This window comes from Scyliorhinus canicula, chromosome 20 (genome assembly GCF_902713615.1).
Source record: "Scyliorhinus canicula chromosome 20, sScyCan1.1, whole genome shotgun sequence".
In the NCBI taxonomy this organism is placed as follows: Eukaryota; Metazoa; Chordata; class Chondrichthyes; order Carcharhiniformes; family Scyliorhinidae; genus Scyliorhinus; species Scyliorhinus canicula.
In genome coordinates, this window is record NC_052165.1 from 38,550,266 (window position 1) to 38,574,653 (window position 24,388).

At 45.8% G+C, this 24,388-nt stretch overlaps 1 protein-coding gene across 14 annotated transcripts in view; it reads left to right on the forward strand.

Moving 5' to 3' along the window:
• The window catches only part of cep290 (centrosomal protein 290), a 190,026-nt gene that overhangs the window by 112,434 nt on the left and 53,204 nt on the right, over positions 1–24,388 (forward strand). For all 14 annotated transcript variants that reach the window (XR_005458314.1, XM_038780396.1, XM_038780387.1 and 11 more), the window contains 11 exons: positions 426–577; positions 5,513–5,624; positions 7,805–8,260; positions 9,422–9,586; positions 10,526–10,633; positions 11,292–11,426; positions 13,076–13,345; positions 14,702–14,809; positions 15,771–15,970; positions 18,633–18,846; positions 19,675–19,812. Coding sequence is in view for 13 of the 14 variants with exons in the window: in XM_038780396.1 (XP_038636324.1) it covers positions 426–577; positions 5,513–5,624; positions 7,805–8,260; positions 9,422–9,586; positions 10,526–10,633; positions 11,292–11,426; positions 13,076–13,345; positions 14,702–14,809; positions 15,771–15,970; positions 18,633–18,846; positions 19,675–19,812 (2,058 nt within the window). In the remaining variant the exon portion in view is untranslated. The remainder of the gene's footprint in view (positions 1–425; positions 578–5,512; positions 5,625–7,804; positions 8,261–9,421; positions 9,587–10,525; positions 10,634–11,291; positions 11,427–13,075; positions 13,346–14,701; positions 14,810–15,770; positions 15,971–18,632; positions 18,847–19,674; positions 19,813–24,388) is intronic.

The window sequence follows — 24,388 nt, forward strand, 5'->3', positions numbered from 1 at the left end:
GTCATTGGAAAATATGTGTTTCATCCAGATTGTGCTTGTGAATCACTTGCATGAGATTATAAATCATTCTATTAAGGGCAGCACAGTGGCTCAGTGGTTCGCATTTCTGTCTCATGGCGCCAAGGTCCCGGGTTCGATCCTGGCTCTGGATCACTGTCCGTGTGGAGTTTGCACATTCTCCCTGTGTTTGCGTGGGTTTCGCTGCCACAACACAAAGATGTGCAAGGTAGGTGGATTGAACATGCTAAATTGCCCCTTAAATTGGAAAAAAATGAATTGGGTGCTCTAAATTAAAAAAAAAACATTCCATTAAGGGAGTGGAATATGAGTGAATGTTCATCCATTGGGCCATTTTACAAAATTTTTCTTGCTTTTATTAACATTTAATTATTAAACATTTAATTATTAAATTTTTTTTTCCTCAGGTAACCAAAATAAACCTGGAGGCCCAGAAGGTTGAACAGAACCTGAGAGACGAGTTGGCAAACAGTGTTAGCCAGGCAGTGAGTGATGCAGACAAAAGCCACATTACCAAGCTGGAGAAATCAGAATCTGAATTAAAAGTTGAGGTGTCCAAGTAAGTTGATTGTGCTGGAAAATGTCATTATGGTCACTATTACTTGGCTTGTAAGAAAGGAGGATGAAACGAAAACAGATAGTGTTGGAAAAACGCAGAAGGTAGAGCAGCATTTGTGAGTATCTTAGTTTCTGCAGCACTTACAGGCCTAAATGTTTGGATGGCAGAGGCTCGGTTCCTGCCATCTGAGAGTTGGCGGGGAACACATTCCCAACAATTCCAACTGCCCCACCGCCAGTTTGCACTCCAATAGCATTGATTGGCTGCAGCGGGACTTGCGCTCCTCACTCGGGAGGAAGTCCCACCTTAGAGATTGACCAGCAGCTCTCCCGTCCCTGCAGTGACAGCGCTGCAGGGCACAGAAGAGGAACTCACCAACCTAACTGCCCAAGCTGGAGGACAAGCTAAGTGTATGGGCTGTCAGGTCGGGGAGGGCAGAGAAGACCTTGGGGGTCACCAGGTAGGTGATCGGGGGAGAGGCTGGGGTAGGAAGGAGATCTGGAGGTCACCAGGCTTTAAGAGGATGGTGCTCCAGTCAGAAGGGAGCTTCTGATGGAGGCACTCTATTCCCCCCTTTCCACCCAACATCTAACTGATTCTTTCCAGCCTTCCCTCATGGAAGTTCAATATTCCCACCAGCCTCAATTCTGAGGCTGGGCGGGAAACAGTAACTGGCCATCAAAGGACTTCAATTGGGACCGGGTTGGGTGTCCCATCTGAGGCTTCTCTCTCTCTCTCTCTCTCTCTCTCCCCCCCCCCCCCCCCCCCCCCCCGCAGTATAAAACTAGTTAAAAACCTGCATAGAATCCAGGCCTGTTTTTATTTGAGAGCGCAGCATCTGCAGTATTTTGCTTTTATAGGAGGGAGAATGAAATATTTTTCCACACACTTGCTCTCTGTTTCCCAATCTAATACTACCTTTTGGTATCTTCAATGAATCATTCTTCTTATACTTCTATAGTCCTCTTTATCCTGCGGGTTGATTCTGGAGAGACTTGCATTTATATATAAAATATCACAGTGATGTTGTAATGGCACCAACATTTACACCCAAGCCATTCAAAGCCCCAGAGCTAACATTGTATCAGGAAGCTCAAAGCCCTAGCTGTTAAATTGTGATGGGCCTCGTCACAGAAGCAGATTACAATCACACTAGTCATCACATTTTTTTTGGTAATTTGCAATAGTATTTGCCTTCCAATCATCTTGAAGAGGGTGGGGATTGTAGTACTCTATAACTGTTAAAAGACAGAAGTGCTTTCTGACTGGTTACAGCTATATCAGCCTTTCATTGACCTTAGGCTCTATTCATTGGAGAGTAAGTTGGCTGTGGGTCAGTCAGAGCTCATGGGGATGTGTTCCCCTCCTGACTCTTTGGATGGCAAGTGTTGATTCAGACCAGGAAGAGTTGGAAAAACCCAGATGCTCACAGATGCTGCTAGACCTGCAATTGACCCCAGAAAGGTACAGAACTTAGATTGTTTGTCGTTAAAGGTATCCAGCTGCATATTTTGTTAAATACTCTTCCATTCACCTTGGACGTTGATGAATTACTGAGCCAGCTGTGTGTCTCCTTAACCAATTAGAAAGAACCAGAGGGAACAATGGAGAATTAAATGAGATGAATCAGAATCGAATTAGGCAAAGGAAATAATAATTGAATGAAGAGAGAAAAAAGAAAGACAAAGGAAAAGTAAAAACAATTTTAAAAACCTCATCGAAACAATTTACACTTGCAAGACTGAGTCTCTACGATTTAAATTGATTCCTTTCTGGGCTGAGAAATGAAATAACATAATTAAAAGAGCGCTTCTGCAGTTGACTAATATCCTGAAAATTCTTCATTGCGTTCACTGGGTAATTAATGTTCATGCGCAGCGATATTATTAAACATGGAAAATAGGAGCAGTGGTCAGCTAGTCAGCCCTACGAGCCTGCTCCGCAAATCGGGCTGCGCGCCGGGCACGAAAACTCACATGAGTCACTTGACTCGCTCTGCCAGAAATGTTCTGGATCTCTCCCTCGCTGGGTGAGATCCAGGTCTGAATATTAAAATGACCCTTGCACTCCATTTAAGTACCCAGACGCCAGATTCTTCCACCACTTGGGACATACTGGCTGTGCTTAGAAGGCCTCACCAGGGCGCTGTTTAGTACTGGTCCACACGAACATGGACCATTGGAGGCCCCTGGGTGGTCAGGGACAGGGCAGGAGGCACTTCCAGGGTGCTAGGCCCAGTGCCAGGCTGTCCAGACGTCAGGATTTTATACATTTCAATGAGATCCCCTCTCACTCTTCTAAATTCCAGTGGATACAAGCCTAGTCGACTCAATCTTTCCTCGTACGACTCCTGTGCCATTCCAAGAATTGGTCTGCTGAACCTTTGCTGCACTCCCTCTAATGCAAGTATATCCTTCCTTAGAATTGCAGACAATACTCCAGGTGTGATCTCACCAAGGCCTTCTACAGCTGCAGTAAGATAGCCTTGCTCCTATACTCAAATCCTCTTCACCCAAAGGCTAGTGAACCTGTGGAATTCTCTACCACAGATGGCTATGGAGGCCATGACACTGAATATATTCAAGAAAGAGATATATTTTTTTAGATATTAATGGCGTGTGGGGTGTGATGAATGTAAGAAATCATTTTATTTTATATTTGTTGCAGTAATGTTATTACAAAAACAGATTTAAGATGCATACAGCCAGTATGTCTGCTTTGGCTATGATTAAGGGGTAGTAGAAGTGAGGAATAACTGATTTTAACGATTTACTTGTTTACAGATAGTGGGCTAGTGGAATATTGTTTTGAGTTTTGGAGGATGCCTGTGATGTAGATAATTTATGAGGAATTGTGTGCTCGTTCTGACTAATCAAGTCATGGGACATCTTGTGGGCTGGGATAGTCGAATGCCTTATGCTTAACGTAGAGATTATGTAATTAAGGGGTGCAGCTTGGTCTGCCTGTAATTTGAGTTTGCCATAGGATTTTAAGTTGAACAGAAGTGTTTTCAGTTTGCTCCTGAAAAGTTCTCTCCAAGGTCTCTGCACAGGGAAAAGCCAATTGTTAACTTTATTTATGAGTCGTCTTTGAACTATATTGGTTTGCTTAATTGAAATATATATTATATATATATATAAATATAGTTTATATATAGACTAGGCCTGTATTCACTGGAAAACAAGTTCAAGTATTTCCTTTTATTTAAAAACTGTTTTAATTGTTAACTACAAAGCTTGTTGCCAATGTGATTGATTCTATGTTTAAATAAAAAATTGTTTTAACATAAAAGATACCTATTGGCCAATGTTATCACTCCTGTGATGCAGTCACCTTACTTCTTAGTTTTACACATTGTAAATAGTTGGGATCTCATCCGGGATCCTAATGAGGGGTATGGAGAAAACGTGGGAGCATAGCATTGAGATAAAAGTTCAGCCATGATCATATTGAATGGCAGAGCAGGCTTGAAGGGCCAAGTGACCTACTACTTATTTCTGTGATGGGCAACATACCATGGGTGGAATTCTCCGCTCCTCACGCCGGGTGGGAGAATCACGGGAGGGCCGGGCGAATCACGACACGCCGCTCTGGCACCCCCCGTAATTCTCCCAGCCCCCTGCTCGGATGGGCCGAGCGGCCTGACGTTCCCGACCTGTTCACGCCGGCGGCAACCACACCTGGTCGCTGCCGCCATGAACATGGCGCCAAAGGTTCGTTTGTGGCTTGTGGGGGGCGGAGAGGGGAGTGAGCACCACGGCCGTGCTCGGGAGGTGACTGGCCCGCGATCGGTGCCCACTGATCGTCGGGCCGGCGTCTCCAAGGGACGCATTCTTTCCCCTCCGCCGCCCCGCAAAATCAAGCCAACACGTCTTGCAGGGCAACGGAGGAGAAGACGGCAACCGCGCAAGCGTGGGTTGGAGCCGGTCAACCTGCGCATGCGCAGCTGACGTCACTTAGGCGCCGTCGTCACGTCATTCTCGGCGCGCCAAGCGTCAAGGCCCGGCGGCCGAGTTTCTCACAACGCCGCTCCTAGCCCCCTGGGGGGGTGAATAGAGTGCGAGGAGCGGCCTCCGACGCTGTCGTGAAACTCGGCCGAGTTCACAACGGCCTTCCCGATGCCGCGCGGGAGCGGAGAATTCCGCCCCATTTGTCTTCCTAGCTGCTTGCTGCACCTGCATTCTTGTTTTCAGTGACTGGTGTATTAGGACATCCAGGTTCCTTTGTCCATCAACATTTCCAATCTATCACCAATTAAATAATACTCTGCCATTTGTTTCAAACCGATGAAGTGGTTGAGGGTGAGCTTCTGCATTCACGAGGCTAATGGCAGAACAGTGTTAATCATCCAGCAACCTGTTGCCGTTTGCAACCCTCGGGGCATCTCTTCCTCACTAAGGGCGATTTGCACACACACAATGATGAACATTATTCAATTCATCTGGTACTCTGCCATAAAGTCTAGCCCATTGTGTATTGTCATGCTTATATTTAACATACCCTCATTTATTTACTGGTAAGGCCACCATTTGTCGACCACAACTAATTGCCTTTGAACTGAGTGGCTTGCTAGGCTATTTTGGAGGGCAGTTGAGAGTCAACCACATTGCTGCGAGTCTGGAGTCACATGTAGGTCAGACCCGGTAAGGGCGGCAGATTTCCTTCCGAAGACACATCAGAAAACCAGATTGTTTTTTACAACAATAGATGATAATTTCATGGTCACCATTACCTGAGAATAACTTTCAATTCCATATTTTTTTATTAATTGAATTTAAATTCCAGAAGCTGTCATGTATACAAGTATGTTTGTGCACGTGTGTGCATGTGTGAGAAAAAGAACTGCCTAGAATAATGCAGGTTTCAAATGCACTACTGTCCCCATTTTCCATAAAGAAATGTTAAGTACATTCATGGAATTCCTTTATTCATCAGATTAAGAGATATTGCAGATGTAGCAGAAATGCAGGTTGCTGCCTTGGAAGCTCGGCAACAATCTCGGGAGAAAGAAGTGGAAGCACTGAGGAAACAGGTGCTAGATTACCAGGTTAGGACAAATTTTCCTTTCTGCCTGTTAGATAAAGCTATTCATTCAGAAAAATAAATTAATAAAGTTCCTGGTCAGACTTTACATGAATATTTTACATTACTGCTCCCAGATCCTCAGAACAGACAGTTATTTGATTGGTCCAGTATTTTTGTCAATAAGAATATTTTCTCAAACAATGACAAAATTGTTCATCTACGTTTTCTTTTGATTGTTTGCTACTTTGTGAATTTTTTTTACATTTTAAATTTTTTTTTAGAGTACCCAATTCATTTTTTCCAATTAAGGGGCACTTTACCGTGGCCAATCCACCTAGCCTGCACATTTTTGGGTTGTGGGGGCGAAGCCCATGCAAACACGGTACTTTGTGAATATAACTTGAGTCAATTGCAGAGGCTTTTTGACAGTTGGTTTATTCCAGGAGTTGATATTTTTCACTTTATAATTGCACAGTTAAGGCAAAGCAACAAGGAGAGTAGTGTTTTAAACTCCACTTCAATTTCACCTAACAACGGACTGCCTGTCTAGTCCAATGTTCCCTACTTCTATTCTCACCTGAGAATTTAAAAATAATGTTTTTTCCAATTAAGGGGCAATTTAGCGTGGCCAATCCACCTATCCGGCACATCTTTAGGTTGTGAGGGTGAGACCCCTGCAGATATGGGGAGAATGTGCAAACTCCACGCGGACAGTGACCCGGGGCCGGGATCAAACCCGGGTCCTTGGCGACCTGAGGCAGCAGTGCTAACCACTATGCCGCCGTGCCACCCCTCTCACCTGAGAACTTTAACAAGGATCAAATACATTAATTATACATCAAGGTCATTATATTTGTGCATTTATTTTTACCAATTCAAAGAAATAGGAATATTATTCTTTAATAAAGAAACGTTATCCCTTTCTTACTCAATCCAGAATTTTGCACAATCATCTTTATGCTTCAGCTGGATTCTTCCCAAATGTGGTATGAATAAATGTGGGCTTTCTCAATTTCCATCAAGTAATTACGCATGATTAGGCACTGCAGAATGACTGTGGTTTACTTTTGTCATTTGTACATTTTAAGTGATGTGTTAATGAATCTTTTCTTCACTTTGATTGCCTGAGTTTGTTGGTCAGTTCACCTATCAATAGCAATGTAAGATTAACTTTGCACGGCGTAACACTGGCCAAAATATTTCAGCCGTTCTTTGCTGCAGGATCTTCTGTTCTTGCCGATGGTGACCCCCTGCCATGGATTTTCCCGGCAGTGGTGGATGTGAACAACAGGAAAACCTGTTAATAGTGGCGGGGCAGGAAGATCCCGCCACTGGCCCAATGGCGGGCCGTCTCTTCCTCCGCCAAAACATGCTGCGAGGGGCCGGAAAATCTCGCCCATACTGTATCTGACCTAGGTGTGTTTGTTGTTGACCTGGGGTGCCCAGATGTTCCATCCACACACCAATATTCTTCAGAAAAATACTGCGGATGCTGAAAATCTAAAATAAAATGCTGCCAAGCCCTCAGCTGGTCAAGCGGCATCTGTGGAGGGAAAAATTGAATTAATATTTTACGTCTCAATGGAAAGAGCAAAGATGTTGGGGTTGTTCTCTTCAAATCAGAGAAGGGCGAGAGGAAATTTGACAGAAGTGTTCAATATCATGAACGGTTGCAATCAAAATATATAAGGAGAAATTGTCTGCAGTGACAGAAGGATCGGCAACAAGATAGGGCAGATTTAAGGTGATAGGCAAAAGAACTAGAGGCAACATAAGGATTTGTTTTACCACACCAGGTTCTGGATGTACAATTTGAAATGTTGCCGAAAGCAGGTTCAATAAGAACTTTCAAAAGAAAATTAGAATGATACAGAATTATGGGAAAGAGCAGAGCAGTGGAACTGGTTGGATAGGTCTTTCAAACAACCAGAACAGACAGGATGGGCTGAATGGTCTCCCTCTTTCTTGTATCATTCTATGATTGTAGATCAATGTCCTAGTTTAGATCTGAAATATCAGATTTGTTTCTCTCTCCATAGATACTGTGTGACCTGCTGTGTGCCTTCCGGCAATTGTTTTTTTTTAATTCTAAGAGCATCAAGCCCACCTTGAAAATTGTTTAAAATTACCAAAAGGGTCATGACGCCCACTATGGCTGTATATTATAGGTATAAATGCCTGTATTATATTCTTCTCATTTAGGCACAGTCGGATGAGAGAGCTCTCATTGCAACGCTGCATCAGCACATTGTCGCGTTGCAGGTGAGTGAAGCCACTGCTGTTCGCAAGCTGGAGGCATTTGCAAGCAAGCTGCAAAAGATGGAGGCATGCAACTTGCGGCTGATGCAGAGACTGGATGAGAAGGATCAGAATCTTTTCTATGCCCGACTAGAAGGCAGAAATAAGGCCAAGCATTTGCGGCAAACTGTTCAGTCCTTACGCAGACAGTTCAGTGGAGCCCTGCCTCTTGCACAGCAGGAGAAGTTCTCAAAGACTATGGTGCAACTGCAGAATGACAAACTGAACATAATGCAGGACGTTAAACATTCCCAAGAGGAGAGAAGAGTGGCAGAGGACAAGGCATTGGAACTGCAACTGAAGCTGAAGGGACTAGAGGAATTAATAGGATCACTAAAGGATGCAAAAGGAGCTCAAAAGGTTAGAAAGTTAAAACCGAATGATAGTGTTGCTTCCTGGTATTCATAATGAAACACAATTCCTGTGGAATTGCTTGTGGAAAGTCGGTGTATATATCGAAGTGCGACTGGAAGTAATTGTCACACTAGATGCAAGACTTTTAATTACAAAATAATTATTGACACCACTCTGGTAAGCCAGTGTGTTGGAGGTATGGTGGGATATGTGGCAGGACTTGCAACAGTCTATTTTACAGCAAACAGTGGACAGGATTTTCTAACCCTTCCCGTTGGTTGGAACCTCTGGTCACACCGAAGGCAACCCACTGCGGACAGGCGAGCCACGCAATACACTGTTGATATCTCGTGAGCGGCCTCTGTCACTAGAAAACATACCGTGGCAGGGAAGGGGCGGAAAATTCCACCCAGAGTCCAATTAAAAGAATCCCAATGGACTACAGCAATCGGTCCAAGTCACTTATAGCACTGTGGTCTCCAGGCATAATTGATGGGGAATTGTCTCCATTCTGGCTGTGACATTATACAGCTAATGTGTGGACAATCATCCGTAGTATACATGTGGAGGAGACAGAATCAAGTGAAGTCTTCAGGTGAAGTGGGATTAGACAGCAGGATATAATTTTAAAGTCACACCTTCCGTTGTTCGCTTTATTCCATATAACTGGATATTATTAATAAGTAGATGCAGCACTTTGGCAAAATCCAGAATTTTGGGCAGCGGTGAAGTAGGATTTGATTAGAGCATAGAAGCTTCTCTGCAATACAGACTGACATGCTGGAAGATGCAAAACACAAGCGCCATAGAACCATCAGTGGTAAGAGGGTGTAATAGCAGAATCACAAGTTAACATTGACAGTTTCTATTCGAAATATGGACCTAGGAATTTATAATGGGAGAAGTTGACACAAATTGTGACTAATACCTGACAACAGGAAGAAATGCATTGTGGACAGATTTGCACAAATTGTAGATACAAATAATTTCTTTAATTCATTTATACTAGTTCGTGTCCTGAAATTGTTTGAACATTTCCAGATTTGACAAATTGGCCAAATAATTATTGGCATGCCATTTTAGGTAATGGTGTTTTTTTGAACTTGCTTTCCTAATTTTAATCTCTGTAATCTTTATGTGCCATTACATTCACTTCCTTTCCAATAGGTAATTGAATGGCACAAAAAAATTGAAGATCTTCGCCTCCAAGATCTCAAAATGAATCGATGTATAAACAAGCAGAATGAAGAATTAAAGTACTTAAATAGTCTAATAACCGAGCAGGAACACACCATAAACAATCTGGAAGATGAGATGGTTCAACAAAACAAGGTAAATATCATCAGCCTGTGACAAATATTTTTTTTTTTTAAATTTAGATTACCCAATTATTTTTTCCAATTAAGGGGCAATTTAGCATGGCCAATCCACCTACTCTGCACATTTTTGGGTTGTGGGGGCGAAACCCACGCTGACACGGGGAGAATGTGCAAACTCCACACGGACAGTGACCCAGAGCTGGGATCGAACCTGGGACCTCAGCGCCGTGAGGCGGTTGTGCTAACCACTAGGCCACCGTGCTGCCCATCCTGTGACAAATATTGACATTTCTCGACCACAAAGACAATTTTGTCCATCTGGGTCACTTTCTACCATCTTGCTAGTCGAACGATATCATCGAAATTCATGGTAATTGCTATCACTTAATCTCCAAGGGAAACAGGCATGAGGCAAGAAAAAAAACAGTGGTAGCTTTGGGAGCTAAGGTTCAAAGTCTCCTGTTCCTCCCAAGTACACTGTACGTCTCAAATTACTCGTAGAATGATAGAATCACGACAGAGCTGAAAGAGGCTATTTAGCCCATAGATTCTGCACCAACCCTCTGAAAGAGCACCCTACCTAGGCCCACGGCCTTGCCCTATCCCCGTAACCCCACCTAACCTGCACATCCCTGGACACTGAGGAGCAATGTTAGCATGGCCAATCCACTTAACCTGCACACCTTTGGACTGTGGGAGGAAACCGGAGCACCCGGAGAAAACACATGCAGACACTGGGAGAGCATGCAAACTGCACACAGTCACCCAAGATCCATTGAACCCGGGTCCCTGGCGCTGTGTGGCAGCAGTGTTAACTACTTTCAAAATGTTATTTTCTTAAAGAATTCATCTAATTTTCACTTGACTGAATTAATCTTAACTGTTTCCACCACCACCTAAAGAAGTCTGTTCTTTAAATTGACAATTTGCTTTCTTCACTCAATTCCATCAGCTCCATGAAGAGCGGCAGATAGCATGGGATCGCAGAGAGTTAGAGCTACAACATCAGTTGGATATGTACGGACATCAACAAACTGAAGTACTGAGCGCTGCTCAAAAGGTGGATGTGTTCTTTGGCTTATCGATAATGCATGTAAAATTTAAGATAAGATGCAAGTTATAATGATTTTTTTTCAACTAACCAGGCCGTGTATTCTATAAGTGAGGAGATAACATTTTTATGCCACTTCTAGTCACATAACCCACGATAAATCATTGAATGATGTGACCATTTGGCCCATTGTGCCTCTGCTGTTTCTTTGAAAGGGCTATCCAATTAATAACCTTCCTTTTTAATTACATATCTAGTTCCCTTTGAAAGTTGCTATTGCAGCTTTTTACTCCACCATATCAGGCAGTGCATTCCAGATCATAACAACTTGCTACATCAAACAAATTTTCCTCCTGTTCCTCTAGTTCTTTTGCCAATGACTTTAAATCCGTCTCCTCTAGTTATCATCCCTCCTGAAAATTGAAACAGTTTCTCCTCTTTACTCTATCAAAACGTTTCCTTATTTTTTTACGTAAAGGGCAGTGCCAAATGTATTGCGCCATCCAGCTTCCTATTTCTTAACTCTCAATGGTCTAGTTTAGCAAGCATTTCAAAAATGGAAGGGACATTTGAGGAATAGAATATGCTTCTGATATGGTAAAATGCGTCGGTTTAATGCTTACAAGTTTTACAGTTTGCTGTACTCATCGTATATCATTCCTGACAGTTTGAGGAAGCTACTGGCTCCATACCGGACCCCAACAAACCTCTTCCGGAGCAGCTAAATGTGGCTTTGCAGAAGATCAGAGAGCATGTCTACATCATTCTCGAAACTCAAGCAACCTGCAGGATTCTAGAAGAGGTAAAAGAAAAGCTGAGAATTAAATAATTTGTCATTTAAAATATGTTAGTAAAGCATACAACAAATTATTTTGCTAAGGTTTTATAAAAAAACAAAGGGTTCCAGATCCTACCCTCTGGCATGCCCTCTCCATCTTCTCTAAATTCCTTTGCCTTGCTACTTGTTTCCTCAGCTTGGTGATTCCACCTCCCCCACCCTCCCTCCCCAGTATCTTCTTATTTCTCATCAATACGCTGTCTCACGACAACATCACTGAAAGCACAGTATAATTTTCCACATGAATGCTGACAACACCCAGCTCTACCTCACCACACCTTTCTCAACATCATACTGTCCCTAAATTATCCGACTGTTTATTCCAGTCAAGTGCTAGATACACAGAAATTTCCTCCATCCAATTATGCTAGACAAAGACAAGACATTTTTGATTTCATGTGAAGAGAGGCAGGAAATCTGTGAGATGGGGTGATAGTGCATGGCACTCATCACTGCCTGGGTGAGTGTTGCAGTTTTGCACAAGTTGGAGCTTGTGCAGGCTGGAATTTGAAAAGCCAAATCCTGAGGTAATTAAATCATGAATAAAGAAGTCGCCAGTGGTGAAGTTAAGATGCAGTAGAGTTAGTCATCTTTTTTGGAATTGAAGAATGTGTTGCTGATGATGGTTATCATATAGGATGAGAACTTCAGGCTACAAAGAGATATTTGGATATTCTGTCTATATGTTTTCTCTTTTAACTTGTGTATAATAGAGAGATAGGGCACGATTCTCCACTCCCCACGCCGGGTGGGAGAATCGCGGGAGGGCCGGGCGACTCATTTCACAACCCCCGCGATTCTCCCACCCCCCGCTCGGAAGAATCGCCGCTCGCCGTTTTTCACGGCGACCGGCGATTCTCCGGCCCGGATGGGCCGAGCGGCCTGCCGTTCGTGACCATTTCACGACGGCAGCAACCACATCTGGTCGCTGTCATCGTGAACATGGGCGCCAAAGGCCCGTTGGAAGCTTGTGGGACGCGGAGAGGGGAGTGAGCACCACGGCCGTGCTCGGGACGGGAGTAGCCCGCGATCGGTGCCCACCGATCGTCGGGCCGGCGTCTCAAAGCGACGCACTCTTTCCCCTCCACCGCCCCGCAAGATCAAGCCGCCACGTCTTGCGGGGCAGCGGAGGGGAAGACGGCCACCGCGCATGCGCGGGTTGGAGCCGGCCAACCTGCGCATGTGCGGCTGACGTCCCAGCGGCCGAGAATATCTGAGCGCCGCTCCTAGTGGGGGTGAATACGGGGTGGGTGGGGGTGAATACGGTGAGAGGAGCGGCCTCCGAGGCCGTCGTGAAACTCGGCCAAGTTCACAACGGCCTTCCCGATTTTTCCCGGGAGCGGAGAATTCCGCCCACAGAGTTTTTAAAAAAATTCAGCCAGTTAAAAAATGGCAAAGAGTGCACAGTGGAAGAAGGAATTACCTCCTGTAAGACATCAGCATTGGAAAATCTCAGCATGTAACTAATGGATTTTGCTTTTATTTTAAAATAAGTCACGTAAGCTGAAATTTTGGAACCGATTCTGCTGGGACACATTCCTGGAATTGTTTTTAACAAATCTTAAATTGCATTATATTAGTTGAATCTGTTAGCACAGCTATTTTCTTCACAGAAACTTAAAGAAAAGGAAGCATCTTTGTGGAAGTCAGAACAGAATGTGCTGTCCCGAGACCAAGTTATAAATGAGCTGAGACTTCGACTGCCTGCTACAGCTGAGCGAGAAAAGCTGATGGTGGACCTCAGCACGAGGACAGAGGATGACACAGAAAGCAGGAAGGCCCTGAAAGTAGCACATCAGACTATCGCTAATCTACAGGCTAGGCTAGATCAGAAGGAGGAAGTCCTACAAAAGTACCAACGATTGCTGACAAGAGCTCACCAGGTCAGGAAAATTATGTTGTAAAAAAAAAACTTGCATTGATATTTACTGTTTGAAGTGTAATCACTGTTATAATATAGGAAACATGACAGGTAATTTATGCACAGCAAGGCCCCACAAACAGCAATGTGATTATGACCAGATAATCCGGCTTTAATGATGTTGATTGAGGGATAAATATTGGCATGAACACCAGTTAAAACTCCCTCATCTCTTCAAACCATAAGCAATTTTCTTTCTAATTTTCTTTGTGTAGCTTATTCCTTTTCGCGTGCAATACCTTTAAATTATTTTGCATGACAGTACAATATCTTAAAGAAGTTTGTGAGAGGCTTGCATAATATCTTCTGGGTTGATGTGTGCCATGACTTACAGAAAACATTGTCCATGAAGTGTTTGATGTCCACCTGTGAAACAAACGGACTATTAGTCAGAAATGTGGCATTCAATTGGTTTTTAATTAATTCATGGAATGTGGGCATTGCTGACTGAGCCAGCATTTTATTGCTCATCCCTAATTGCCAATTACCCTTCACCTGAGTGGCTTGCAAGACAGTCAACCACATTGTTGTGGATCTGCAGTCACGTATAGGCCAGACCAGATAAGCGCATCAGATTTCCTTCTGTAAAAGACATTAGTGAACCAGTTGGGCTTTTACAACAATGGCTTCATGCTCATTATTAGAGTTTTAATGATGAATTTTGATTGAATTCGAACTTAACCATCTGCGTGTTGGGATTCAAACCTGGGTCCCAAAACATTGCCTGAGTCTCTAGATTACTAGTCCAGTGACAATACCACTACTTCCCAATAATATTAGGATGACCTCTGAGTCTACCTACAATTATCAGGAGAGAGATGAGAGACTTGGAATATTTTAATTGAAGTGCAGAGTTTATTAAAAACATCAATGATTTTGATGCGCTGAACAAAAAAAGACAACTTCCTCTGGTTGGGGAGTCAGTGATGAAAATTCATGAATTCAAAATTGTAACTGAACGGGCATAGAGATTTTGGGAACCATTTGTTTACACAGCATCGAAGGCTTTCAGAAGTTAACGCAGAGATCATTGGACCTTTTAAGGAAATATATGTACATGAGCATTTGATGCAGAGAATGATGCAGGCTTGTGGGGAGAGTGGGCCAACAGATTAATCTTGCAAAAGAAAAGAACAATGGGCTGAATTATCTACTTATCTGCTTTAAACTACTGATTCTTTGGATAAGCAGGAAGGAAGAACCGAATCCTTGCTGGAAATACTCAGTTAAAAGCTGATTTGCCAAATCCTAAATGCCAGAATACATGCATAATCAATACATATGTATTACTTAATATGTTTCTTTTCACACTGAACAGGACCAAGAAGAAATTGCAAAGAAGCATGAGGAGGACGTTAAGGTTTTGCACCTGAAATTGGATTCCTACGCAGATGCGTCACTAAATAAATTTAAACAAGCTGCGATGGTTAGTTTAGCCTTCAGATCATTTTGTCAGTAAAGACAGATCATTTTGTCAGTAAAGATAATGATTGAAATTTTTTGTGCAATTCTTTAGCAAATAACATCTTCTGAAATTAAAGTTTTGCATTTGATGTACCTTCATTAGTTTTCCAATTTAACATTTTATTGAATATTTTTTAAAGACTGCAGAGAACATCTGAACCAAAAAAAGGCTGAGACAATCTTTAGCTGTGGGGGATCTTAGAGGCATCCTTGACCATTAAGGCAGTTTCTAATATTCAGTTGGCTCTTTGGGCAGGGATGGGGTTGGGGCGGTGGGGTGTTTCCAAGATGCATTTTCACATGGGAACCAACCTTAGACGTAAGGTTACTGGAAATACAGGATCTCTTCTCTGGTTGCCATGTTGCATTGTGTCGTTCGTAGCGTTCCCCTCCCACTTTTTCAATGGCTCACCATTGCAATTTAATGGTGATTTTGCATTCCATGCCACACGTGACAGAGAGTCTACCTTCCTCTCTTTGCCACCACAAATTCTGAAGCTATTCACACCTACATTGTTATTGAATTGTGCTCTATTCACACAATAATAACAATCAATATACTGTTCATACAGTCTAATGGTTATAATGGTTGACTTAAGCAACCTCAAAATGGAGATACTGCAATTAATTCGTAGACAATTATTATTAAGGTTAACATGCCTCTGAAGTGTCGTTGTTCCACTTTATTGCTCACCCACAACCTTTGATCTGTGAAATTCTGATGGTTGATGATGTAGTACAAAGGCCACACACTATGAATCCAATTGCAGAATAAACCCTAAAATTCTATGTCAAGAAATCTGAAAACCTGGAAAGACTGAGAAAGCCAGTCTGGTGAGGAGAATTGGGTAATGGAAAATTGGAAAGTAGAGTATATGGGCGATCGGTGAACAAAACAATAAAGCATTTTGTCTTCACAACAGGAGCTGATGAAAAAACCATCCCTTCCAGTTCCAACATCCAAACATCTGGCACGCCTGGCAGAGCTGGAACAAACAGTTTCAGAGCAGGACAGTTCTCTGTCAGCACTTGTGGACAAATTGAAGAGAGCAAACATGGAACTAGAGAAACAGAAAGATATTACTCAGCTGAAAATGAAGGAGCACGACACAGAAAAAGCAAAGTAAGCTCTTGTTTTGAACTGTATTGGCTTATTTCTGGCATTATATAATTTGCATTTGCTTTAACCTAGTTTGCTTTGCTTTAAAAGTAATTTAAAATGTATTTTTGTACATTTTGAGACAAATTAACATTTGGTGGTTCTTCATTTTGTATTCTTCACGGTATGTAAGAAGAGCTTAGATGGTAGATTGTGGGGAATATAGCAGACTCAACAGCTTTTTGGGGGTGAGAGTTCCAGATTTCCACTGGCCTCTGCGTTAACAGGTGTTTGCTGACATCACTGTGTATGTCCTAGCTTTAATTTTAAGATGACGTCCTTTCCTTGTGAAAGTGCACACACAAACATTACATCATGACATCGCAGACAGAGCTGCATGTTGTAGCCAGCTTTTCCAGTCAACACCACCTTAACGTCTCAGTTGCTGCTTATAAGACCATAAGACATAGGAGCGTAATTAGGCCACTCGGCCCATCGAGTCTGCTCTGCCATTCAATCATGGCTGATATTTTCTCATCCCCATTCTCCTGCCTTCTCCCGATAACACCTGATCCCCTTATTAATCAAGAACCTATCTATCTCTGTCTTAAAGATCACTCAGTGATTTGGCCTCCACAGTCATCTACAGCAAAGAGTTCCACAGATTCACCACCCTCTGGCTGAAGAAATTCCTCCTCATCTCTGTTTTAAAAGATCGTCCCTTTAGTCTGAGATGGTGTCCTCTGGTTCTAGTTTTTCCTACAAGTGGAAACAGCCTCTCCATGTCCACTCTATCCAGGCTTGGCAGCATCCTATAAGTTTCAATAAGATTCTCCCTTCATCCTTCTAAACTCCAATGAGTACAGACCCAGAGTCCTCAACCGTTCTTCATACGACAAGGTCTTCATTCCAAGGATCATTCTTGTGAACTTCCTTTAAACCCTTTCCAAGGCCAGCACATCCTTCCTCAGATATGGGGCCCAAAACTGCTCACAAAATACTCCAAATGGTGTCTGACCAAAGCCTTCTACAGCCTCAAACGTACATCCCTGGTGTTGTATTCTAACTTGTCAAACACAATTGGTTTGTGGCCACACATTGTGATAATAATTTAAATAATACATCGGCCATGAAACACTTGAGAATGTGAAAATCGTGACTTTTTGCTTGTGCAGCAGTCCTTTCACTAACAGATTTAGGACAAGTCTCCTGCCATTCTAAAGGAATAAGTTTAATCAGTCACCAAATCCTTGGAAAGAAAGACTACAAGGTAGAGAAGCAAAGGGATTTATGGGGATAGATTAACAAATCATGAAAGTGGTTTGGATTCTGGAATACACTGCCTGAGAATGTGGTGAAGGCAGATTCAATCATGGCATTCAAAAGGGAATTGGATCATTACCGTAAAAGGAAAAATTGGCAGAATTATAGGGAAAAGGCAGGGGAGCAGCACTTAGGTGAATTGTTCTTCCAGACAGCCAGCACTGACACTACATTTGTACAGAAATAGAGTTCAGAAGCAGAGAACTTATGTTAAAGTTGTGTAAAACATTGGTTGAACCACACTGGGAGTAGTGTGCAGAGTTCTGGTTTCCGTAATATAAAAAGGATAAAGAGGTACTCGAGAATATGAATCTTTTTGCACAATGATAGTACCAGAGCTGACATGTTGTACCTTTCAAGTAAAGCTGAATATGCTGGGACATTTTCTTCTTGAAAGAAGAAGACTAAGGGGCGGTCTAGTAGTGACCTTTACGATTATGGAAGAAATAGATCGACAGCACGGTTGCATAGTGGTTAGCACAGTTGCTTCACAGCTCCAGGGTCCCAGGTTCGATTCCCGGCTTGGGTCACTGTCTGTGCGGAGTCTGCACATTCTCCCCGTGTCTGCATGGGTTTCCTCTGGGTGCTCCGGTTTCCTCCTACAGTCCAAAGATGTGCAGGTTAGGTGGATTGGCCATGTTAAATTGTCCTTCGGTTAAGTGGGGTTACTGGTATATGGGGATTGGGTGGAGGCGAGGGCTTAAGTGGAGTGCTCTTTCCAAGAGCTGGTGACGACCCGATGGACCAAAAGGCCTTCTTCTGCACAGTAAATTCTATTATCTATGATCTGCTATGATTTAGAGTAGACGTTTCCACATTTTGGGGAAATCCAGCACTAAGGGCCATCAAAATAAGATAGTCCAATATAGAATTCAGGAGAAATATCTTTACCAGAGAATAATGAGAATGTGAAATTTATTGCCACATTGTGGGGGGGGAGGGATTGAGGTTGAGGCAAATAGGATGGATACACTTAAGAATAAATTGGAAAAACACATATGGGAGAAAGGAATGGAGGGACGTATTGACAGGGTGAGATAAAATAGGGTTGGGAGCAGCCTCTTGTGGAGCATAAATACTGGTATTAACTCAGGTATTTGGGCTAATTGTATGTTTTAGTTATATAAATACAATCGCCAGAATTTTCCAGTGTTTTTGCCGGTGGGATTTCTGGTCCCACGGGTGACGAACCTCCACTGCGGGTTTCCCAGCGGCTGGGTACATAGAACAGGAAACCTTGTTGACAGCGGAATGATCAGAAGATCCCTCCGCCGGGAAACACGCTGCGGGGAGCGAGGAAGATCCCACCCAATGTATTTAGACACTGGAATGTTAAAACATTCTGTTAACCTTTTATTTCAAGTCTCGAAGAGAAGCACGCTACCAAGGTGAAGAAGCTCCACGCTGAAGTAGATGAGCTGAGGTGCACCCAGCTGCAGATGGAGAAAGAGTTGCAGTGCTTACAAACTGAGCTGGAGGCTCAGAAACAAGCTAATACAAGGGCACCCACTACTACCATGAAGAATTTAGTGGACAGGTTAAAAGGTCAACTGGCTTTGAAAGAGAAGCAGCAAAAGGTAGATATTCTAAAATGTGGATGAGCAAAGGGTTGACTTGGATTTTGAGTGTCTACTTCTTAAATTTTGCACGCCTTTTTATATAATCTGTTTTCTTGAGGGCTGAGTTTCCTATTTAATCCTAAAAATAGGTTACCAATATGATTAAAATTAAGAACACAATTGGATGTTATTTTCTCTATTTGCTGATACAGCTCCTACAACTTATACCTTTTACACTTATCCCAGACAGTGTAATGGCACTAACTTTTTGCCATTACCATAGGTGCTGATCTCAAATGCACTGACTGATGCGTATTATAAATGCAATTACTTTGTCCAGTTAAATTCTTCCACAGATTCAGTCACATGTTCCTAATTACAGGAGTTGGGGAGATGGTGATGTAGTGGTAATGTCACTGGACTAGTAATCCAGAGGCCCAGATCAATGCTCTGGAAACATGGGTTCAAATCCCACCATCTGGTGGAATTTAAATTCAATTAATAAACAGGAATATAAAGATAGTCTCAGTAATGGTGACCATGACAACTATCAACTATGACAGACCCATCTGGATTCACTCACATATCCTTTCAGGAAGGAGATCTGCCAAACTTGCCTGGCCAGGCCCACATTCTATGCTTTAAATGACTCTATGTGACTCCAGATCCACAGCAATGTAATTGACTCTTTACTGCCCTGTAAAATGGCACAGTGAGCCACTGAGTTCAAGGGCAGTTAGGGATGGGCAACAAATCACCACGCATATCCCATGAAAGAATAAAAAATAGTTATTTCATTGCTAAAAATGGAAGCTTTCTCTCTGATTCCCATTTTATACCTTGTAGGCTCTAAGTAAAGCACTGTTAGATCTTCGAGCTGAGATGACATCCCATGCAGAACAGCAAATTATATGCCAGGCTGCGCAAAAGGAGGGACACCTCAACGTTCAACAAATTGTTGATAAGCAAACGAAAGAACTAAGGGTGAGTCTTCAACAATAAAGTCTAAGTTTATCATTCATTTTATTAAGCTCTTTCACGATCAGCTTTGGATCGTTTTACATACTGCAGCGATTGAGCCATATTTTAATGCATGAAAGCTTTTGTAGATAGTGTATTTACTGAGATACACTTTGTGTATTTTTATTAGAGGTTTTCCAGCAAAGAAAGCCAGTGGCCTGAACAAGTGAATCAGCAGGCCTCAAAGCCTTCTGATGGATAGAGGCTCCAGGCAGGCCTACTGACATGTGGCCTGCATGTATGGTTAAACTGTGTGGGCTGCATCTTTGTGGGGTAGGAGGGGGGTGGTGCCTCAATCTGCACTAATCTGTGCATGATTGAGGGCATGGCCCCCTCCCCCAACAGCATTTACATTTTTCCTAGGTCCTGGGATTTCTGAGGGTGTTGTTCCGGCAGCAGACTCAGCCACCTCTATGACACTGCTGAGTGTAAAAGAGCTCTCTGATTAGCTGGCAGCTTTTGGTCGGCAGTATGTTGTATTCTGGGGTCCTGAGTCGGGAGGAAGGCCAAACTCTGTCCCCTTAACTGCCTGATGGGCAGAAAATACAATGAGCCTTCCTCCTTAGAGTCAGCATGAGTTTGTCACTGCTTCTTCAGGCAATGCATGAGACAAGTGCCGAGAATGGAAGGTTCCACCTTTGGGCTCTTCTCTAGGAAAAGAACACTGAGACGTTAGCTGCTGGACATGTCAAAATTATGAAAGGCTTTGATGGGAAGACGCCAAAAAAATTTTTCCAATTAAGGGGCGGGAGTAGTTCGGGGAAATGGGAGACCAAAACAAGGGGCCATAAATATAAATTTAAGTCGTGAGTAATAAATCCAGTAGGGAATTCAGGAGAGGATTTCACCCAGGGTGGCCACGCCAGTTGGGAGAATAGCGGGCCTCGCCAATTTTTTACACGACGCCGGTCCGACGCGCTCCCGTGATTCTCCCAAACGGCAAAATCGGTTCTGTCGTGTTCCACGCGCCAAAACCTGGAGAATCGCCCGAGGCACCAAAATGGCGATTCTCCGGAACCCCCGCTATTCTCCGACCAGGATGGGCCGAAGTCCCGATGGCGTGACCCCTGTTCACGCCGTCGTTGTCCACACCTGCTTTTTAAAGTCGTGCTGGCTGACGCGAGCAGTGAGGAGGTGAGCAGACCGTCCCGGAGCCTCCGCAGACTGGGGAAGGCATCCCCAAGAACGCAGCGGCCAGTGGGGAGGGGGGGGAGGAGAGCGAGTGAGTAGTGGCGGGGGGGGGGGGGAGTGGGGGGAGGGAGGGAGTGCGGGGAGGGAGGGTGTGGTGGGAGGGGGGAGGGAGGGAGTAGTGGGAGGGGGGAGGGAGGGAGTAGTGGGAGGGGGGAGGGAGGGAGTAGTGGAGGGGGGAGGGAGAAGTGGAGGGCGGAAGGAGGGAGTAGTGGAGGAGCGGGAGAGGGAGTAGTGGAGGGGTGGGAGAGGGAGTAGCGGAGAGGGGGGAGAGGGAGTGAGTGGGAGTGAGTGGAGTGGGTCGTCCACCCCCGGATGCAACATCTCAGCCGCCCTGTCATGGCAGGACGGTGACGAGGACACGGCCGCTGGTTGCCCTGTGGCTGATGGGCACAGGCCACTGACGCTCCGGTGAGGAGGACGTTCTTAATTGACCATTGGACGCAGAAAGTGACCAGGGGTTAGGCTGGCCGCGTGTCAGCAGCGCGACCAGGCCACCGGGACATACAGGTATCCCGTGGCAGGCGGCTGCCGAGGTGTCAACTAACCTCCCTCTAACATGTCCTTTCTCTGCTCCCCACCACCCTTCTGTAGGTGACCATAATGTATTCGAACCGAGTGGCGATGTTCACCGCAGTGGTTGGGGCCACTGCACTGCAGTTGGACATCCAGCAGCATCCACAGCGACATCCCACAATGAATGCAGGGGCAGCTGCTGCAGCAGAGGGAATGGCCGCGGAGTGGCCCGTCGTAGCCGTACAGGCCGGGGGCACTCATGGCCGGTAGGTCCAGGGGGATACCGAGGGGAACATTGACCCCCAAACGCTGAGGAAGGCACAGGATGCGAGCACTGATGTCGAGCAGCATGGGGGGGAGGAGGAGGAGACACTGATGGTGGAGCCAGGGCGCCAGGGGCGACAATCGAGGCCTAGGGTGTACCGTGCCCGGATCTCTTTCGAGGCACTGCCGGACATCACCTGCAGGAGGAGACTCCGGTTCAGCAGGGAGACAGTCCCACATATCTGCCATCTCGTGGCGCACCTCGCCCCACATGGAACGGGAGGAGGACACGCGATACCGGTTGCCGTCAAGGTGACGGTGCCACTTAACTTCTGTGCTACCGGTTCCTTCCAGTCTCCGAGTGGGGACCTATCCGGGATATCGCAGGCATCGGTGCACAGGTGCATCCGGGACGTGACCAACTCACTGTTCGCCATCGCGGACCGCTACATAACCTTTCCCGAGGACTGAGCAAATCAAGAAGCACGAGCCTGTGGATTTGCAAACGTGGCCGGGATACCGATGGTCCAGGGAGTGATTGATGGTGTTCACATCCCCATGCGCCCGCCTGCAGGCAACAGGGAAGTGTTCACTAACAAGAAGGGGACACACTCCATGAACATCCAGGTGGTATGCGACCCCCACATGAGGATCATGCACGTGTACGCAAGTTTCCCAGGGAGTGTGCATGATGCGTACATTCTTGCGCAGTCGTTCATCCCCGCAATGTTTGAGGGACGGCCCCCCCGGCTGAGGGGCTGGTTGCTGGGCGACAGGGGTTATCCACTGAGGTCTTAGCTGATGACACCCATACGGAGGCCTCAGACCAACGCGGAGACCCTTTACAATGAGGCCCATGCTTCAACCAGGGGTGTGGTGGAGCGCTGCTTTGGCCTGCTGAAAATGAGATTCGGGTGCCTGGACGGCTCTGGAAGGGCCCTGCAGTACCAGCCCGACAGGGTCGCTCGCATTGTTGTGGTCTGCTGTGCGCTGCACAACATCGCGATGCAGAGGGGAGATGCCCTGGTGGAGGAGTCGGAGGGCGAAGCCACTGGAAGTGGTGCCAACATGGAGGAGGAGGTGGAGGAGGTTGGTGGTGCGTTGGGAGCAGAACACTGGCACGACCCGGGTGCTGGTAATGTCCAGGAGGCTGTACGACTGCACCGGCGAGGGCGGCGGGCACGCGACGCGTTGGTGGCTGCAAGATTCACGCATCACGTGCGACGGCATCGCTGAGCACTACCACCTGCATCGCCAGTCGTGTAGACGGACAGCACACAACTCCCACCACCATTCCCCCCCTCCCCCCCCCGCACCCCTGCTCCATGTACACTGCTCCACTTCGAGATCACCCGTACCACTGCAGCACAACGGTATGGCACGACATTGATGGCTGTGTCAGCGGGTGTGATCAGTGCCATGTTGAATGATGACAGCCCGATCTGCGATGAGCTGTGAGCTCAGAATCGTTAGACAAAGTCTGACTCATGGCAATAGCTGTACCATCCATCTCAGTGGTCGCTGAGTTCGTCAGGACCACTCCATCACGTGCCCGCGTGGGGTAGCTAGCGTCGGAGTGCCGATGACTACGGTGTCCGACTGTGGGAGGGGGGAGGAAGGGACTGCACACCAGGCACCGACGTTTCACCGCTCGTCAACCCCAGTGACACTCGGTCACCATCACGATCCCCGTGGCAACGGACAAATCACAGTCTTACAAGTTAGGTGCAACAGTGAGTTTAATGGTGAATACAGATGCCCTAGCCCCTACAACTAAACTGTGCCCTTCACCCATGCCAACTTACTCTGTGTCCCTCTTCATTGTTTAAGTGAATCCCCAGATGGTACAGCAGGAGTGGAGGCGGACTGCTGAGAATCACGCCCCGCGACATGTCCCCCTCGCCAGCACTCGTTTCCTGGGGCGACCCGGCCTTGATGGGCCAGGCTGCTCCGCGGGCATTTCGGATGACATGGTGCCACCCTGCTCTGCCCGCTGCCCACCCGATGCACCAGGGATGGGACGGGCGGAGGCCGAGCTTTCAGGGACGTCCCGTGATGGAGTTAATGGGACGGGCCCCAGAACCCCCTCCTCCCTCAGGGAGCCCGGTGGCCCCCGGGCATCACTGTGGGACGGAGGTGCGAGCGGGGAGGTGCCCCGTCGCCCCACCGACACCTGGCGCTGCCAGTCCTGAAGGCCTGCAACGGTATCGACCAGGATCCGAACGTTCGCTGAGATGGAGTCCAGGGAGTGAGACATTCCCGCCAGGGACTGTGCAACCTCAACCTGTGATTGCGCGACGCCATCCAGCACGAGTGTCAGGCGGTCGATGCTCTCTGCGACTGACTGCTGAGTCTGTGCCATGGCCTGGTGAGACTCGGCCAGGGCCCGTAACGCGCCAGCAATGTCATGTTGGTTCTGGCGCATTGCTGCCTGTGAGAGGGCAGCCCTCTCCTAGGCCATGGATAACGCGTGCACATGAAGCCCAACGCCTTGCAGAACCTGACCCATGGCCGATATCGTTTCACCCATTGCCTCGACCGCGGATGCCACCCGTGCGGTGTCGGCCTGGGT